The sequence below is a fragment of the Panthera tigris genome, chromosome D1 (genome assembly GCF_018350195.1).
Source record: "Panthera tigris isolate Pti1 chromosome D1, P.tigris_Pti1_mat1.1, whole genome shotgun sequence".
NCBI lineage: Eukaryota > Metazoa > Chordata > Mammalia > Carnivora > Felidae > Panthera > Panthera tigris.
The window spans coordinates 60,156,028-60,177,285 of record NC_056669.1 but is presented as its reverse complement, the minus strand read 5'-3'; the positions used below and the strand labels follow the sequence as shown (position 1 = coordinate 60,177,285).

At 38.1% G+C, this 21,258-nt stretch overlaps 2 protein-coding genes across 2 annotated transcripts; both read left to right on the top strand.

The window, feature by feature from the left end:
• The first annotated feature begins 5,187 nt into the window (after nucleotides 1-5,187).
• LOC102969872 (olfactory receptor 52R1-like) lies at nucleotides 5,188-6,141 on the top strand. Its single transcript, XM_007089410.2, has one exon. It carries the CDS (start codon nucleotides 5,197-5,199, stop codon nucleotides 6,139-6,141), a length of 945 nt encoding a protein of 314 aa, XP_007089472.2. The 5' UTR covers nucleotides 5,188-5,196.
• Nucleotides 6,142-18,713: 12,572 nt separating this feature from the next.
• On the top strand, nucleotides 18,714-19,731 carry LOC102970158 (olfactory receptor 51F1). The gene is given in 2 exon segments (XM_007089411.2): nucleotides 18,714-19,645; nucleotides 19,647-19,731. Coding segments are annotated over 2 exon segments (1,017 nt in total).
• Nucleotides 19,732-21,258: the final 1,527 nt, after the last annotated feature.

Here is a 21,258-nt window from a genome sequence, read left to right as displayed (position 1 = left end):
AAAAATGTGCACTAGTACTTTTTTTGGAAGATAAATTATTGTTACTATTTTAAATACGTACTTGGGGCCTGGGTGGCTCAGTTGGTTAAGTGACTGTCTACTCTTGGTTTCAGCTCAGGTCATGATCTCACTGTTCATGAGTTCAAGCCCCACATTGGGCTCTGCAGTGGCAGTGTGGAGCCTGCTTGGTATTCTCTCTCTCTCTCCCTCTGTCTCTACCCCTACCCCACTCTCTCTCTCTCTCTCACTCAAAATAAATAAATAAACTTTAAAAATAAATAAATAAAGTAAGTAAGTAAGTACGTAAGTACTTCTTTGCTTATGTCATTTCAAAAAGTTACCATGTTGGAAGTTTTCTCCTGAGTAAATGAGGGTTCTAAATAATTTTTATTTGACTTTAGATGAAATATAAATTTTAATTTATTCTATTTTAGTATTAATAAAATACTTAAATTGAAAATAATGGTGTGGTATTTAATATAATTACTTTTCAATTTCTCAAATATTTTAATGTTCAAGAAAACATTAAGTATTAAAAATACATAAAAATATGTACATAGGGGTTCATAGTTTGCATTTTGCTACAGGACACTGTTGCTTGGCACAGCTCTGGTCTTTAATGAGAATTTTGATATTCTGTTCATTACAGATTTTTGCATCAATTTTTATTTCTTAACACACTGCATAAAATGTTATTTATCTGATTGGTGGGTGAGTTTTTTATAGCACCCTTCTTTCATGACCAAGAGAAATATGTTCCTTACCTCACCTTAGTTTCAGCCCTAATACTCATAACATGTGCAAAGTATGATATAGTAGGAAAAGTGACATCTTTGAGTCAGAAAGACTTGCCCTTTACTTGTATTTAATGAAGTAACTTAACCTAGCTAAACCTCTATTTATTTATATGTAAAATGCAGAAGATAGAACTACCTCTAAAGTAGCTGTTAAGACTACATGATGTAGAATAATTAAAACAAGTATTATGTCTCTGCCTGACAGAGAGTAGTTTTGATTCAGTGAAATGTATCATTGCAGGAACTTGCTGAAGTTGAGATGGAGACAAAGACAAAGGAGAAGGAGAAAGAGAGGACAATCAGAACAAGAATAAGAGCAGAAAAAGAACAAGAACAAGAACAAAAGAAGGAAGAAGAAGAACCTGGCACTTCTTGCTCTTTCATTACACCAAGTGTTTAATCTCTGACAGCTAAAAGAAACAGACAAAGAGAAAAATCTGCAAACAGAGATAACTCCAAAATTACAATGTCAGCCTGATCCCCAGGATAATAAAACCTTGACTATTTCCTCTAAACCTGGACTCTCTAACAAAAACAGTTGTAGTCAGATTTTTGTTATGCTAATGTATTAAAATAAACCATGACCTTTGTGAACATGATGATTGCAATTCACCATAAACAGATTGCTGTAAACTTGATACTCTTGGTGAATTTTTGTGTGATTTGTTTCCCTGTAAATGTATGTTGGATTTTGATTTGGTGAGGCATAGCTTCTGAAGTCTGACAGCTTTGAACTCTGCAAATAAAGCCTTACCCTCTGTTTTTAAATAATTGCTGTCAAGTCTTCATTTGACCTATCCTATACCAGGGAATGCTAAAAAATAATAAATAAGAGAATACCAGCAAGGCTCTACACAGGGAGTGAGAGGAAGTTCTGCATAGGCTTAACTGTTTGGGCTAAGTGAGAAGGACTTTCCAGCTTCACAAAGGGGAATTTACTAACGAAAAATACATGCATACTGACAAGCTCACACTCCTGTAATCTCAACAACACACACTTTTGTGCATCCATTCAAATATGCTGCCTTTGCTTATGTGTATACAGAGGAGAGAGGCAAGTTAGGGGTTAATGTTTCCAGTTTTATTCTCTAATCTCAGAGGAAGCCAGTGTATGAGGCAGTGGGTTCCAAGAGGAGGGAAAGAATTAATGCTTGGGGAAGAGAGGGGCCATACTTTACAGGTCTTTAAATAGGTCTTAATCTACAGTCTCTGTGAAAAGCTGAGTCACAGAGGAGTCAGTTAAGCTGCTTATGGTCAGAGATAAAGCAGAGCTCAAGGTGAGTGGTAGGTCCCCTGTGCCTCAGTCATCTCTGCCCTTCCCAAAGAACAGTAGGACTCACAGAGGCTCTAAGAAGCTGAAAGATAAGGCAATACACTTTGAAGGATGGCATGACTCATGGGGGCTCCAGGTCAAGAGATCCATGACTGTTGGATTTCTTTCTGAGATGGGGAGATAATTCGCTGCTCACACTGTGTCCTCCAGGAAAATTCTAGAAAAGAAGGAAGCTTGCCTCATACACAATCCCTCCACAAAGGATGCTGGATCTGAACTCTACCTTCCTCTAGCATTCTTGCTCCATGCCTTAGTTTTAGATACCCCAAAGTGAGAGAATAGTCTAAATTTCCCTGCAGCTATTCCTTAGCAAGATCTCAGCCCATTTTTCCTCTACCCTTTCAGGCTTGAGCAACTTGGTTAAACTGATGGACATAACTATTTCCACATAATGAGTGGAGTAATGGAAGCCAACAGAGGTAATGGTATCACCATTGGATTCAAACCTATACTCGCAGATGAAAGCTGAGCTCCATTAGTGTCAGAACAGAATCCTTGAACCAAAAGCTATGCCAAGGTCTTACAAAGTAGATTGTATTCTGGAGAAAAGAAAAATTGAATCTGAAGTTCGTTGTATGATCATCTTAGGTATAATGTTGGAAAAGATGACTTAATTTCTTCTTTCAGTGTGCACTATGCTCACAAGAGGTGTAGCACATAAGGGCAGGGACAGGGACATATTTAAAAGCAGGGAAAGGAGGAGGAATGTTGAGCAAGAAGGGAAATTACATTGCTCTTCCTTTTCCTACTCTTTAGGAAATGCAAATTTCCATCCCTCAACCCAGCAGCAAATTGATAACCTGTGTCTCCCCCTCAGAATTACTATTGAAAACCTCACACACTGCACAAAATGATACAAGACTAGTTAACTCCCTGTCCACTCCATAGGACTTGTAACCTTAACTCTGCACATGTTGGGTTCATAAGTCTGAGGGGGAAAAACAACTAAGGAAATGCTGATAGTGAGGACACCAGATTCCATGGGAATGTAAGTGCAGAAAAGAACGAGAGACACCTGTCAAGAGGCCCCATCTGCTATCTCAGACTTGGGTCCCTGGTCACCACCAAGAAGAGTCACCACTCCAAATGGAGTATGTAAAATAGGTATGTTCTCCATGAAGGCTGATGGGCAGAAGTGTGTGAGAGTTAAAAACAATAACATGTAAAGGCATACAGTGTTATATTTATAAAAACAGCAATGTCTATCATAATTAATTAGAATAGCATACTTTTGTTAAAGTGTAGTTTTAGCCAGTATCTTTACCAGTGCCCAGTGCAGGAATGAAGATGGTCTAAGTGCTTTTCCAGGTGCCTATGAGCCTCGGTGACTTCATCCTCACAAATGGAGGCTGACTTACAGAGCACAGAAAAGAAGGAGAAAGGAAGACTCTGATTCAAACAGAATATTTCACTGGAAGACAAAGCCAGGCTGAAAGGGATGAAACAGAGCCTTAGACACTAAATAATGTGTGTGTTTCTTAATTTTTTACTGTGGCTTGGATAGGAGTATTTGGTTTGAGCAAACCTATAGCTATTGTCTAGGTAGAATAGTAAAGTTTCCAATTTAGAGTAAGATTTATAAGTTCTGAGTCCCATTTCTCTCATAATGTTATAAATCTAGTGAAAATCAGAGAGTTTAGTCTATTTGGGATCTCAAAGAAACCCTTGTTAGGAACCATTAAGTCTGGTTGAATGAAACATTTCTTAGTCCCCAGATATAAATGATTAAGGGAAATCTGAAAAGATATTCTTCATCTCTGGGTGTTACTGTTATGGAGGAGAAAGAATGAATGTGTTCAAGGAAAGGCTCGGGTCAAGTGAGATTAAAAAGTGGAAAGGTGTTGAGTTAAGAACCAGGTAAGCTTTTGTGTCATTGACTCTCAGGTAGGTCATAGTCACCAGAGAGACCAGACAAGATCAACCATGTACGCAAGTATCAGCAGAAGATGACATTCACGTCTTTCAATGGACAGGAGGTCAGACTCTAGTGTGAGAAATAGATATAGCTGTCTTCTGACATGGCATCAAAGTAGTGTTTAGAAGGTTCTGTCAAGACATTTTAAGAATGGCTAATCAGTTGAAAAGTCCGTTGCCCTTTAACAATGACACATATTTCTTGTTTGCTTCAGCAAATATTTATTAAATCCCTGTTCTATGCCAAATACAGAGGTGCTCATGTTGGTGCACTCTTCAGGGCTGATATCATGAAAATTTATCATATAGGAGAGGAATTAGTAAACTGTCACCTGAAGACCAAATCCAGCTTCTAGTCTGTTTTAAAAATGAAATTGTATTGGAATGTAGCCACACTCACAAATGTCTGTATTGACTGTGGCTGCTTTCATGTTACAATCGCTAAACTGACTAGTTGCAACAGAGAATGTATGGCCCACGAAGACTAAAATATGTGTCATCTATCTGACCTTTTACAGAAAACAGTTGCTGGCCCCTAATCTAGGAGGAGACATCCACTATAGATAACAGGTTTAATTTCAGGTGTACAATCTGTCAGTCTGTCATCCTCCAGCCCAAATTCTCCTGGTAACTCCTAGAGTCAAAGATAACTCATCATCACTACATACATTGTTATGAGCCCTCAGCCAAAATGTTTTCCAAACTGGTTTCCAACCCTGAAAAGTTGCCTAACTGGCTTAAACAAAGGGCTGAAAAGGACCTTGGGAAAGATAAAACAAATCAGTTCATTCTAAAGAATAGAAGCGCAAGAATTACTATTAGTGACGTTATTTGTCAAGATAGTCTTCCCTTGGCAGATTCTACTTTCAAGAAAAATATTAATTCTTATACAGAAATTACAATTGCAGCTAGCATGTTCTGACCCCATTTGAATGACATAAACATGAATGAAGAATAAAGAGTAGCATTACTTTAAGTTGCAAAAATGTATTTATTAAAATAGTTGAAATTATTCCAGCTTACCATTAAACATTATTGCCCTATTATTTAACTGCCTCTTCCAAAAGATTATAAATAATAATTATAATTTATTATTATCATCTATAGATAGTACCTTACCTTCTCGGGGGAGAACAAATTAACCATCCTGTGATGCTGGCTTCAGGGAATCACTCATCTTATCCTGTGTCCTTCATCCTACTTGGGATCCCAGGACTCGAGAATTCCCAATTTTGGATTGCCTTTCCTCTCTGTGCCATGTATGTTGTGGCTATAATTGGCAATACCACTGTCCTCCATATAATCCGAATTGACCACACTCTGCATGAGCCCATGTACCTCTTTCTAGCCATGCTGGCTACCACTGACCTGGTCCTCTCGTCTTCCACCCAACCTAAAATGCTGGCTATACTCTGGTTTCATGCTCATGAGACTGAATACCATGCCTGCCTCATCCAGGTGTTCTTCATCCATGCCTTTTCCTCTGTGGAGTCTGGGGTACTCATGGCTATGGCCTTGGACCGTTATGTGGCCATCTGCTTCCCACTCCGTCACTCAAGTGTCCTGACCCCAGCTGTAGTGGGTAAATTGGGAGCAGCTGTGATGATGAGAGCATTGCTGTTGGTGAGCCCCTTCTGCATTATGGTCTCCAGGATGCCCTTCTGCCCCAACCAGATCATTCCCCAGCCATACTGTGAACACATGGCTGTGCTAAAGCTGGTGTGTGCAGATACTAAAGTAAATCGTGCATATGGGCTCTTTGTGGCCTTCTCTGTGGTTGGCTTTGATATGATTGTCATCAGTGTATCCTATGTGATGATTTTGAGAACTGTTCTGGGGTTGCCTTCTGGTCAAGCCCAGCTCAAGGCTTTTGGCACATGTGCATCCCATATCTGTGTCATCTTGGCTTTATATATCCCTGCCCTCTTCACTTTTCTCACCCACCGCTTTGGACATCATGTGTCCCGAGCAGTACATATCATGTTTGCCAATCTCTATCTCCTGGTTCCTCCCATGCTCAACCCCATCATCTATGGAGTTAGAACCAAGCAGATCAGGAACAGGGTTATTCAAGGTTGTTGTGGAAAAGATCCCTGAGCCAACGGTCATGGCAACATAGCCAACCCATGCCCCACCCCCCACACTGATCCAGGAACATATAGATGCAGAAAGTTTGCCAGACTAGCACAAAGTCTTTTCTGTGAACAAAAGGTCCAGAGGTTAGCAACCTTCTAGAGGAAAAGGACCAATTTTTAGAATGCCCATAAAAGCTCTCTGGGAAATGTGATTGATCATTAATCCTGATTTGACCAATGCCCAAAACACAATAAAATATTAAAATAATAAAAAATATGTCCACCTATCAAATTAGTGAAGATTTAAAAAGAATGCCATCTTCCACAGATCACAAAGTTGAAAATACTTTTAAACTGTCAGTAGAAGTATAAGTTGGTATACCTTGTTAAAAAGGTGATTACAAACTTCCACCAAAACAGGGGCACATGGGGGTTCAGTCAGTTGAGCATTCACCTCTTGAATTTGGCTCAGGTCATAATTTCATGATTCCTAGGATCCAGTCCCACATAAGGCTCCATGCTGACAGTGCAGAGCCTGTTTGGAATTCTCTCTCTCCCTCTCTGTGCCCTTACCCCCCTCACACATGTGCTCTCTGTCTGTTTCTCTCTCTCTCTCAAAAATAAATAAATAAATAAACAAACAAACAAACTTAAAAATTGTTTTCCCACCAAAACAGTTAAAAAGTACATATTTTTCCTCACATGGAATCTCTTTTATAAAAATAGAATTTGAGGATCACCTGGTTAAGCCTCCAGCTTTTGATTTCAGCTCAGGTCGTGATCTCACAGTTCATGAGATAGAGCCCACATCAGGCTCTGCACTGACAGCACAGAGCCTGCTTGGGATTCTCTCTCTCCCTGCTCTTTCTCTGTCCCTCCCTGCTCTCTCTCTCTCCCTGTCAGAATAAATGAATAAACATTTTTTTAAAAAATAGGACTTTATTTTATAAGTAAAAAAAAGTATAGATTCATTATTTATAAAACAAAAAAAAGAGGAAAACATTCATATATTGATCTATAAGACCCAGATGAAGACTGAGCAATTGAATATCATATATCATTTAACTAATGTATTTGCAAAGAGTATGTAAAGATGTAAAAAAAAAATGGACAAGATAGAATATTAAAGAAAAAAGAAAAATAACATTTGCCCATATACCAGTTCTGAAAAGAAATACATAAGCATAGAAAAAGACTCTGGAAATTAATCCAAATACTAATAATAGCAACTCAGAGGAGTGAGAGAGTTATGACATTCTAATTTTCTTTCTGCATTTTAATGTATTTAAAAAATTTTTTAATGTTTATTTATTTTTGAGAGACACAGAGACAGAGAGACAGAGTATGAGCAGGGAAGGGGCAGACAGAAAGGGAGACACAGAATCTGAAGCAGGCTCCAGGTTCTGAGCTGTCAGCACAGCGCCCTACGTGGGGCTCGAATTCACCAACTGCGAGATCATGACCTGAGCCAAAGTCAGATGCTTAACCAACTGAACTACCTAAGTGCCCCAAATTATTTTTTAAAATTATCCTTGGTGGATGAGATTTAATTTAGTATGAGAAAAAGGTAATTGAAACAACAACAGAAGTGTACAGAAAAGGTTAATTCAGTGCCAAACCCTAGGGGAATGGAGGGGACAATCTAAAAAGATGAAGGACTCCTGAATAGGATAACTTCCCGAAAAGCTTGAAAATCCAGATATGAAATTGGTGCCAGAATCACAACTTTCAGAGACCAGTAACCATGAGTATTAGGTATGCTGAGTGTTGGTCTTTCCTTACAAAAATTTCCTATTCCCAGGTGACAATGGATTTCAGAATGAAGAAGTTGTGGAAAAGAATGAAAAAGATTTTCTTCTGAGGATAACTATATTTATGGTTAAGGGAATGAGAAAGTCACAAAGAGTTTTAGTATTTGTAAATATTTAATTTCCTTTTAAACTAAAATTTCAAGTTATTTTAGAAAAATGTAGGGGCGCCTGGGTGGCGCAGTCGGTTAAGCGTCCGACTTCAGCCAGGTCACGATCTCGCGGTCCGTGAGTTCGAGCCCCGCGTCAGGCTCTGGGCTGATGGCTCGGAGCCTGGAGCCTGTTTCCGGTTCTGTGTCTCCCTCTCTCTCTGCCCCTCCCCCGTTCATGCTCTGTCTCTCTCTGTCCCAAAAATAAATAAAAAATGTTGAAAAAAAAAATTTAAAAAAAAAAAAAAAAAGAAAAATGTATTTTGCTTACTTTTTCTTAGTCTTTCAACTTTATAGAGTATACTTATAAAATAAGTATACATATTTATTTATACATCTATATATACATTTCTATGAGTTTGGATATATGCATGCATACATAATACCATCACACAAACAAGGTAAAAAACATCCAATACAATTGTTGCATTGGTCTTTTTATCATCCTGCACACTCTCCCATCAAAGCCAACAGTGAAGAGGGTCTAGGAACTCAGGCTTTTATGATACGAAAACCAACATCAGTTGAAAGTACTTTAAGAAGAATCAGAAACATGTTTGCTTCCCCCAGAAGAAACACTATTGGAGACTAAAAGTGTCCCCAGAAATGAATAGGTATTCTGAAGGAGCATTTTCATGATTCCCAAATTTTAGGGTTGTCAAGGGACTGTGATACTGTTATCAGCAAATCAGTTAGTGATTGTGAGTGCCTCTTCCTCTTTTTAAAATCAGCTTTGTTGTTGTATAACTTGTGACAATAAAATGTAAGTATTTTAACACACAGTTTGAAGAGTACTGACACATATAAATGCCTCTGTAGCTACCAGCCCAATTAACACATAGAACATTTCCATCACTTCAGAAAAGTTTCTCTTGCCTCTCTGGAGTCAATCACCACCTCTGTACCCAAACCAGGAAAACCCTGATCTGATTTCATTCACTATAGATTAATTTCTCTCTCACTAAAACTTTCATAAATGAAATAATAAATAATACATTCTTTCGAGTCTGGTATCTTTCATTCAGTATAAATATTTTCAGATTCAGTCATACTGTTGCATTTTTTATAAGTAATCCATTTCCTATTATTGTTAAGTAGTATATTCTGTTTTTTCAACATACCAGTTTTTACCTTTTTCCAATGCTTCTGCCCTTTCTATTCTTCCTTGAAATACATTCACTTCTTTTTTTTTTAACTGTTTTTTTTTTACTTGTATTAAGTTTTCAGAGACTGAAAGAGCACGTGAATGGGGGAAGGGCAGAGAGAGAGGGAGACACAGAATCCGAAGCAGGCTCCAGGCTCTGAGCTATCAGCACAGAGCCTGACGTGGGGCTTGAACTCATGATTCGTGAGATGATAACCTGAGCTGAAGTCAGACGCTTAACTGACTGAGCCACCCAGGTACCCCTCACTTCTTTTTTTTTAACATTTTAAAATTTATTTTTATACAAAAATATCTCATTTTGAGAGAGAGAGAGAAGGAGAGGAGCAGAGAGAGAGAGAAAGACAGAGGATCCAAAGCAGGCTCTGTGCAGACAGCAGAGACTGATGCAAGACTCGAACTCACTAACCGTGAGATCATGACCTGACCCAAAGTCGGATACTGAACCTCCTGAGCTACTCAGGCACTCCTCAAATATATTCACTTCTTATCTGTTTTAGTGCTTTGACCTAAGTCTTCCCACTTCCTCCAGCTGTCATTTTCTAGAATATTCTATCTTCCCCTCAACACCGTTTAGATCTCAACTAATACCACTTTCTCAGTGAGGTATTTCTTAACTCACATACCTCAACATATCTTACGTATCAACTTACATATCATCAATTTTCTTTCAACACAAATATTTTATTTCCAACTTATTCACCATCTGTTCCTCTTACCTGAATAGAAAATTATACATAATTATTCACTATTCTTTCCCAAACTTAGCTGACTATAAAAAAAAAAAACCAACCAACCTACTTGCATGAATGAATGATTAAATTTTTACATGTGCCTGCTACCATCGTCACAACAATTCCACTCCCGACCACAAGATGGCATTGGCAGGTCCATTTTTGCCTCCTTCCTGCAAAATGGGATACCAGACATTTCAGTCCTAAGGCCTCCTTTCATTATTCCCATGGAAACTTTGAAGGTTGTTATCTGTCTGATAAGATACCTTTGACAGATAAATAACAATTTGTCCCTCACTCACTTCTTTTTATTTACAAATATAAAATACGTGGAACATTTTACATTTCTCTTCAAGAAATACCTATGAAGTGATTATCTTGCACCAAATATTATTCTATGAGAGGATGGGACTACCATAGACACAGGAGAAAATGGCAATCAGAGAACCTCGTTAGTATGAAACGATCAAATGAAGCACACTGAATTCCAGCTCCAGTAGAAAACCTACTTACTTAAACTGTGCAGCTCTATCATGACTAGAAGTACCCTTAAGTATCATGAATCAGTGAAAATACAAGACTGCCTTCATTACAACATGAAGAACCAGTGGGTCCAGGACATCAAATCTGTAACTAACCCCAGGCACCTGTACTCATTTCCAAAAACTAGCAAGTGAGTACTTTGAGCAAGAGACTTGATTTCCCATTTGTACATGGGCAGAGTCATCCCAGTGCCTCTCTTCTCTCAGCACACACCTCTAGGGTGACCTAGTGGCTAAGAGAAGCCAGTCAGAATTTAACAAAAGCAGGTCAGCTTCTCCTGGTTTTTAAACATTATTCAGGGCTGAGATCTGCTGTCTGAGCTCAGTTCTGCAGTAACTTCAAGAGGGGAATAATGCATCATCAGTATTGTCTACTCTGCACAGAGCCAAACACAGTGTTATTAGTATGATGTATTTCATGCTCAAAGTCAACAAGCATTTCTTCACCACTTACTATGTGCCAGTACTGTGTTTGGTGCTGGGGTTATGAACATAACAAGTTCATAGTTGATCCTAAAATCCCCTCCTCCAACCTCTTCCAGCACCTGCTACAATCTACAGTCATCACCCTCACCCACTTATACCCTGATGACCTGATTATGTATTTATTATTGATTCTCTGCTACATCTGTTATGCCTGAGCTCACTAACTAATCTTACTCTATCTTTGAGGCTAGAGGTCAGAAAGCAGAAGAAGAAGAAAGGCCCAAGGAGGTATGATGCCTCACTTAGCAGAGCCTTGTCCTTATCCCCAATCCCAGATAAACCTGGAGTCTCACTCAGTCTTTGACTTCCAGTTCTCAATGTGTGTATCTCAGGTATGGACCATCATGGAAGAGTTTTGGGATTCACTACTTTCTAGAAGCCCTAGAGTTACCAGCCATGTTATTTCTTTTGTTTTTTTTTTTAAGTTTATTTATTTATTTTGAGAGAGAGAGAGAGAGAGAGAGAGAGAGAGAGAGAGAGAGAGAAAGAGAACTTGAGAGGGGAAGAAAGAGAGGAAGAGAAATAATCCCAAGCAGGTTCTATGCTGCCAGTACAGAGCTCCATGTGGGACTAGATATTGACCTGAGCTGAAATCAAGAGTCAGTCTTTTCATGTGCCTATTGGCCATCTGGATGTCTTCTTTAGAGAAGTGTCTATTCATATCTTCTGCCCATTTCTTCACTGGATTATTTGTTTTTCAGATGTGGAGTTTGGTGAGTTCTTTATAGAGTTTATATACTAGCCCTTTGTCTGATATGTCATTTGCAAATATCTTTTCCCATTCTGTCAGTTGCCTTTTTGTTTTGTTGATTGTTTCCTTTGCAGTGCAGAAGATTTTTACCTTCATGAGGTCCCAATAGTTTATTTTTACTTTTAATTCCCTTGCCTTTGGAGATGTGTCAAGTAACAAATTGCAGTGGCTGGGTCAGAGAGGTTTTTGCTGCTTTCTTCTCTAGGGTTTTGATGGTGTCCTGTCTCACATGCAGGTCCTTCATCCATTTTGAGTTTATTTTTGTGAATGGTGTAAGAAAGTGGTCTAGTTTCATTCTTCTGCATGTTGCCATCCAGTTCTCCCAGCACCATTTGTTAAAGAGACTGTCTTTTCCATTGGATACTCTTTCCTGCTTTGTCAAAGATTAGTTGGCCATACTTTTGTGGGTCCAATTCTGGAGTCTCTATTCTATTCCATTGGTCTATGTGTCTGTTTTTGTGCAAATATCATGATGATTACAGTTTTGTAGTAGAGGCTAGAGTCTATGACCCAGCAATAGCACTGCTAGGAATTTACCTAAGGGATACAGGAGTGCTGATGCATAGGGGCACTTGTACCCTAATGTTTATAGCAGCACTTTCAACAATAGCCAAATTATGGAGAGCCTAAATGTCCATCAACTGATGAATGGATAAAGAAATTGTGGTTTATATACACAATGGAATACTGCATGGTAATGAGAAAGAATGAAATATGGCCTTTTGTAGCAACATGGATGGAACTGGAGAGTGTTATGCTAAGTGAAATAAGTCATACAGAGAAAGACAGATACCATATGTTTTCACACTTATGTGGATCCTGAGAAACTTATCAGAAGACCATGGGGGAGAGGAAGAAAAAAGAAAAGAGGTTAGAGAGGGAGGGAGCCAAAACATAAGAGACTCTTAAAAACTGAGAACAAACTGAGGGTTGATGGGGATGGGAGGGAGGAGAGGGTGGGTAATGGGTATTGAGGAGAGCACCTGTTGGGATGAGCACTGGGTGTTGTATGGAAACCAATTTGACAATAAATTTCATATTAAAAAAAACTGGAAATCTATTCATCACAGACATTTTCCAGAAAGTGAATATTAAAAAGAGAATTCCTGTCCTGTATATACATGGAATTCTATAACATTCAAAAGAAAAATCAAACAAGCCAATGAAAAATGGGGAAAAGTCTGGAACAGTCTTATAAGAAACTATATTCAAAGTGCCATTAAACATTTGAAAAGGTATACAATATCATTAGTTAGGAAAATGGTAATTAATGCTAAAATCAGACTACAAACCCATAGGAATGATTAACTTTAAAAATACGATAACATCAAATACTGGTAAAGGTATGAATCAACAGAAACTCTCGCATACTGCTGGTCTGAGTGTAAACTGGTACAAATTCTTTCAAAACACATTTGAGAGAAGCGCCTGAGTGGCTCAGTCCGTTAAGCCTCTGACTGGCTCAGGTCATGATCGTGTGGTTCGTGGCCCCACTTCGGGTTCTGTGCTGACAGCTCAGAGCTTGGAGCCTGCTTTGAATTCTGTGTCTCCCTCTCTCTCTCTGCTCCCCTGCACACACTCTGTCTCTCTTTCTCTCAAAAATATATAAACATTGAAATTAGATGGGACGCCTGGGTGGCTCAGTCGGTTAAGCGTCCGACTTCAGCTCAGGTCACGATCTCGCAGTCGGTGAGTTGGGGCCCCGCGTGGGGCTCTGGGCTGATGGCTCAGAGCCTCGAGCCTGCTTCCGATTCTGTGTCTCCCTCTCTCTCTGCCCCTCCCCCATTCATGCTCTGTCTCTGTCTGTCTCAAAAATAAACGTTAAAAAAAGATTTAAAAAAAAAGAAATTAGAAAAAAATACAAAAAAGCAAAAAACATTTGAGAGTATCTCAAAGTTGACCTAGCAATTTAGTTCCTAGAATATTAACCAGCAGATATGTATATATGTGTGCTCTGAAAGGCATAATAATGTTTATAGAAGCATAATTATTTATAACGAAAACCTGAAAACAAAGAAAGTATCTAAGAAAGGAAAAATTGATTAACTTTTGCTATGTTCATATAATTAAAAGAATTAAAAACAATTAACAACTGTCATACACAATGTGAAAAAATCTCATATGATAATGTCAAAGGAGCCAAAAACAGAAGTATACATACTGTATTATTCAATTTATATATTTTATTATATTATAAATGCAAATTATAGGGAAAACCAATTTAGGATGTTGAAGGTCAGGATGGTAGTTACTTTGGTTGTAAGAGGAGAGGACAGTTATCGGGATGGGCTAGAAGAGAATATGTAGTAAGGATCAGAATTAACAAACTACAGCCTAAAAGCCAAATCTGGCCTACCACCTGTTTTTATAAATGAAGTTCAATTTGAAGAGAGTTACACCAAATAAGAATGGACTATAGATATTTCCATGCTACAGCATCAAAATTGCGTAGTTAAGACAGAATACTATATGGCCTGAAAAAGCCTAAAATATTTACTATCCATTCCTTATAGAAAAGAAAAAAACTTGCTGGCCTCTATTCTATACCATTACCTGGCCTGCAATTATATGTGATGAATCAGTGAGCAGTACACTCACATGCATACCTTGCTGAATGCATGTTACTGTCTTTATAACAAGTTTATTTACAACTCAGCAAGCCATTATTTGCTTCCTATGATGTATCCAGATGTGTTCTGGGTGTTTTGTGTAATGCATAAACCATAAAAAGCACAATCATTTTCCTCAATAACCTCAAAACTTCCATAGTCATGACATATCACTCAGGGAATAAGTAAATGTCACTTGGTATGTTAGTGTTTTCATGCTCATTAGCAACCCCAAGATAGTAGAGCAGTGGAAAAACAACTGAAACAGATTGCTTTAGACCTTCAATAGAAATTACCTATTGCTACATAACAATTACCACAAATGTTGTGTCTTCAAAAAGCTCAAAACATTTATCTCACAACTTCAGTAAATCAGGAGTCTGGGTACAGCTTAGCTGAGTCTGCAAGACTGTAATCAAGGTATAATCAGGGCCATGATCTCACTTGATGTTCAAATGGGGAAGGATATGCATTCAAGATCACATGGGTGTTGGCAGGATTCCATTAGTTCCCTGTGGCCTATTAGATTGAGGGATTCAGTTTCTTGCTGGCTGTTGCTAAAGGAAGCCACATTTGGTTCCTAGCTGGTTGGTGGCTACAGATGGCCCTCAGTTCTTTGCCATGTGCCAAAGCACCATGCTGTCATTTCATCAGAGCCACATTTTAGGTAACATAACCATGAAAGTAATATCCTATCACCTCTGCTATTACTCCATTGGTTAGAAGCAAGTCACAGATCCTACCCATATTCAAGGGCAAAGGATTACACTAGAGTTCAAGGAGGCAGGGATCATCAGGGTTGATTTTATTATTTTATAGTCTGGCCACCACAGAAAGATTTGGATGGAAACTGTAGTTATATTGTAACCTCTATGAAGGCAACAATGGTAAAACTTTGAATTTTTTCTCACTGACTCATAAAATTTTGTGCTATGATTTGCTCATATTTCATTTTTTTGTTTGAAGTATCAGTCCAGACACTTGAGGGGTTCCACATAGAGTTATAGCACTTGAATTGAACCCCTCAGACTTCCTGGCATTAAGAGTTCTTAAACAAGGAAGCATAGAAATAATAGCCAAATGGAAATTAAAGAAAAATAGCTAAATATAGAAGAGATTACTGATTTTATTGATGTCTAGGTAAACGTAAAACTGTTCTTGCCTGTGTGGGACTTCTCTATAAAGGAGAAATATACTGTTCATATCTGGGTCTTCTTTTTTCCCAGGAATCTAGAATTGCTAGGCCTACAGGTACCTGGATGGCTCAGTCGGTTAAGCATCTGACTTTGGCTCAGTTCATGATCTCACAGTTCGTGAGTTCAAGCCTCGCATCAGGCTCTGTATTGACAGCTCAGAGCCTGGAGCCTGCTTCTGATTCTGTGTCTCCTTCTCTCTCTCTGCCCCTCCCCTGCTCTCTCTCTCTCTCTCAAAAATAAATAAACATGAAAAAAAAATTTAATGAATTAGAATTGCTAGGACTAAAAAGTAACCTGCTTCCATGATGCAACTGTCCACATTGACAACAATGGTCACACTCCCCGAGGAGTCTTAGGCCCCTGAACTTAATACCACAGGAAAACAGCAAGTATGAGAGCAAGAACACATGCACATGAGAACTCATTCACCCACAGTGACTCAACTACTAGTTTAAGAAGTCCCAGTTTATATGTGAAGAGCTGACCCATTTCTTGGGGAAAAGCTAGTGAGTGTCTGGGCAGAGAAGGTTTGGGAGTAGATATATCACCCTCCCGATGTGTCAATGCAAAAATGTAAGGATAGGGGCCTGGAAACTGGGGGGATATGTTCTCTCCTAATTGTCACTATAATTGTTATTCCAATGAACACTGGTTTGCTATACTGTCTTCCCAGCATACTGATAATCCTTAATCCATAACATGCATCCCTCTATTCCACAGGGCCTACAACACTGTCTAAACTCTCCATTTATATGGATAATTACATGTTTTGCATTTAATCCCTGTTGATTACTAGTCACTTGAGTTAGTGGCTAAAATCCTTCTGAGATTATACAGCATTGTCCTGTATTTACAGATGGAGACAGAAGATTTCAGTTTTCCTCTGAATATGGCCTCAGGGAGATGCACATTTCACCAATGGCCCCACAGATCAAACCCACTTTGGTATAAAGTCCATGGCTCCAGAAGTGTATCTCGTTCTCTCTCTGAGAGTGAAGACAAAGAAGGCTCCTCTTTCCACGTTGAGCTGGTAAGAAGGTAGAAAAAGGTGTCCATTGTGTTGAATTTACACTTTGTTGCCTATTCACAAATATTCATATGAACTTTCAGAAAAGTCAGGTAACACTAGGATTCATCTTGTCTTAAGGGATCCACATACCACACAGATATCTGATTCCTACTAGCTGATAGATAAAAATTACAATTTTTCACAGACTGAATGGAAACCTTGAGAACTAGAGTTTAAAAAGGAACCACAGAAAGTACCTAAAAGGAATTGTAACATATATGCTTATTATGGGGTATTTACTCTCAGATAATAAACTTTACCTAGTATTGTTAAAAGCTTGATTGAAAAGTATTAACATTACAATAACTACCATTGGTATTATTTGATTTAAGTCTTCCTAGAATTGATTTTAACAATTCAACAATTAAATGTATTGCTTTCAAAATTATGTTAAACATTTTAATTGAACAAGATTTTATAATATTTATAACATTTCTGTGTGTATTGATTCAACTGTCTCCTCTATTCCCTGTAACATCTATTTAAATCCTCTATCATGTCCTCAAACCAGCCTCCATCACTCCACACGCTTTGAACAGCAGCAAATTTTCCCCTAATAATTCATAAGGAAAAAAAGTAGGCACTGGTTAGAAACAAAAGGAAATTCTGACATACTTTATGACACAGATGACTCTTCAGGTTATTACACTAAGTGAAATAAACCAGTCACTGAAGGACAAATACTGTGTGATTCCACTTATATGAGATGTTAAGAGTAGTGAGAACTCTACATAGATAATTGGGGAAAGAGGACTGAGTGTTTAATGGGTATACAGTTCAGTTTTACAAGAAGAAAAGAGTTATGGAGATGGATGGTGATAATGCTTGTACAATATTATGAATGTATTTAATACCACTGAAATGTACACTTAAAAATGCTAACAATGGTAAATTTTATATTAGATTTATTTGACCACAATTTTAAAAAAAGGAAAAAAAAATCCCAAACAGGCACTGCCTCATAATTCCCTCACATGACGCTCCATCAATCTACTCTTTTGCCACTTATTCTAGAGGGTCAATGGAAATGGTGATCCTTATCTTTCTGAGGGTTAATTACTGTTATGCTCTGTATTCAATCACCTACTACTTTCTTACTGAGTTTTCTATACCAATTAATCCCTATTGTTCTATGTTTTCAATCTCTCACTATCTTCTATATCTGTAGCCTCAGTTTATAAATATATATATTTCTCTAAGTTTGTCTAATCTTGTAGAAATCTTCCATCCACCTCTGGTCTTCTTTAGTGATGGCCTATTTCTCCACTTGCCTTCACTGATGACCTCCCGAAATAATTTACCTGTGCCTCTACTACTCATTTTTCCATTCATTCAAGACACTGTAGCAGCTTCTCAGCTGTCATCCCTAGACTCAACTGTTTTTTCTAGGGTCACTATGCTCCTTGGGTGCATTTGAAATTTTTAATCCTTAGAAGATTTGACCACTTAAGCACTTTGACATTGTTGTTCATGTAACACCCAGTCATATCATCACCTCTCTTGGTTTTAATGGTTCCTGTAAAGCATCTAGCCTTGCTTTAGGGTATATAGTCCTTTCCAGTAACTTCTATGGAGTTGGTCTTCATTGGTTTTCTTTTGTAAATCTACCCTCTGAGGTTGTTCACCCACACTGTTGGATTGAAATGGCACTTATATAATGATAACTTCCAACTGGATATTATCAGCAAAAATCTGGAGACTTTTGCCTGGAAATTGATACCCATGTGGGCACGGGAGAGCCACGGATATCTTTAGGTGGGTTTCTCTTAGTCATTTAATATACAACCTATTCAAAATGGAATGCATTGAATTATATTATCTATTATATAGTAATTATCCATCCATAGAATCTTATGAACTAAAATTCTGTCAGTATAGCAAATAATTATCATCATAAATTAGACATATTTCCCTTGAATTTAAAAGTATGTATACTTAAAATAGAGTTTGATTTAGAGTTTTCTCAATGATAGAGTATTTATCTATGACCTATATAGCTCTCCTTAAGCAGAAGAAAATTTATCTAGAAATTTTTGTGTGACAATGTAATTTATTATTCCTATAGGATGTGAGCATTGTGAGGACAGCATGCTACGAATCCAGGAAAACATGCAGATCTTAAGTAACTTGACATCTAAATTTCCAACCTTCTTATTGACTGGAATTCCTGGCCTAGAGTCTGTCCATGTGTGGATTTCTATCCCCTTCTGCTGTCTCTATGCCATTGCCCTCTCTGGGAACAGCATGATCCTGTTTGTCATCATTACCCAGCAGAGTCTCCATGAACCCATGTACTATTTCCTCTCTATGCTTTCAGCTGCTGACTTGGGGTTGGCCATTTCTACAATGTCAACAACATTAGGTATCCTCTGGTTTGATGCAACAGAAGTCAATCTAGATACCTGCATTATCCAGATGTTTTTTCTTCATGGATTTACAGTCATAGAATCTGGGGTGCTGGTGGCTATGGCTTTTGACCGCTATGTGGCCATCTGTGATCCTCTGAGGTATACTACTATTCTCACTAATTCCAGAATAATTCAGATGAGCTTGTTAATGATTATACGTAGTGTAGTAATAACAGTACCACTACTTTTGCTCCTTAAGCCTCTCTATTTCTGTAGAGAAAATGTCCTTTCCCACTCCTACTGCTACCACCCAGATGTGATTAAATTAGCATGTTCAGATACTCAGGCCAACAGCATCTGTGGATTAATTGATCTCATCCTGACCACAGGAGTAGATACACCATGCATTATCCTGTCATATATCTTGATCATTCGCTGTGTGCTCAGTATTGCCTCCCCTGAAGAATGCCATAAGGTCTTCAGCACTTGTGTGTCCCACATTGGAGCGGTCGCTATTTTCTACATCCCCATGATGAGCCTATCCTTGGTGCATCGCTATGGTCCATCAGCCCCCAAAGTGGTCCATTCGATGATGGCTAATATATACCTGCTTTTTCCTCCAGTGCTCAACCCCATCATCTATAGTGTAAAAACAAAACAGATTCGCAAAGCTATACTCAGTCTTCTCCTTGCAAAACAAACAGAGCTGTTTGTTTGAGAAAAACCTGAAAAAAGTGACTTTCACTGTAGAAAAGTAGTCCTGGTAAGTTACTGTCTATCAGATTTTTTTTGTCATTTTATTCCTTAATCAACAAATATTTAGAGAGTGGCTTTGTGTTTTCAGTCATAAATATGTCACATCCCAAGAATTTTATAGTCCAAAAGGGAAACATGAAAATCATTGATAATGAAATAAGAAAATACTCAGAGTAATTAACATTTAGTGACCACTTTATACTATGTGTTCTACTAACAGCTTTTAAGACATATTCCATTTACTCTTCAAAGAGCTCAGTGAACTATACAATATTAATTACATTTTAGAGATGAAGAAAGTTAGGCCTAAAGACATTTAGGCCATCAAAGGCCAGACATCTGACATGGCTGAGGGTTGAGATTTGAATCCAGGCTTTCTGCGTCTTAGATGCCATGCTCTTCACTAGTGTATTAACACTCTGCCAAAAGCATCTAGGAAAAATATTATAAGATCAAAAGTAAGAACTGAAAAAGTAAGAATCTTCATGTTTATATATCATGCCTTAAAAGAAAGTTGTGTTGTCTTTCTTAGACTATAGTTTGTTTTCTTCATTCATAGTTAATAGTTCAAAAGATTAGAATAGATATGTCATGCCATGTAAGCCAGAGATCAGTATTGGACAGCCAATAGCACAGCTTCAAGGATTAGGGGCATTTGCTAATTCATTACAGGAATGGGAACTTTGGAGAACTAGAAATAGTTTGAGGCAGAGCTTCTTAACCTTTTAAAGCATAACAGTCCCTTTGGAGTCTAATGAAATGGATGAAGACTTCTCCACAGAAAAATCACATATAAACACATTCAGATTTTCCATAAAATTTCAGAGGCTTCACAAAAGCCACAAAGGACCTACTATGGCTATCTTAACCAACCAAAGAATCGAGATAAATAATTTATGATGTTCAGCCTATAAACAGCTATACATGGCCGTACCTAAAATATTTTGTTCCTAAAAAAGAACTTATGGTAACCATATCAATTTAAGAGACAGGCAGAAGCTTAAAAGTCAGTTGTATAAAATGGTACAAAAATGAAGAGGAAAGTGGAGTCACATCAATTTTATTGCAGTTGTAAAAGTAATCAATAGGAGGGATGTTTCATGTAGCCCACAAACACTGGGATACAGCTGTATTGTTAAGCTGTATTATTTAGACTTGTATTTAGAACTTGTCACTTTCTCTGAACTGTTACGGCCTGTATGGAGTCACGGACAACATCAGATAACTTTTCCTCTGGAGAATACAAGCCTGAAAAAAAAAAAGAAAAAAAAAAAAAAAGGCCAGCACACGTGGAGCCAGTGCACATCAGCTTACAGGCAGCCATGCTGTGCATCTCATCTCAACTCTGTGTTCCACCACGTCCTGGCAGCTTGAAAAAACCATTTATACCTGGGAACTGAAAAACACTACAAATGAGGACTTCTTAGTTTTCAGAGATTCAATTTGCCAGCACACAAGCAACTGGGATCCTACTTTATGTTTGGCTTTGTGAGAAGCAATAGAAATCAAAAGTTCAAAAGAACATATTC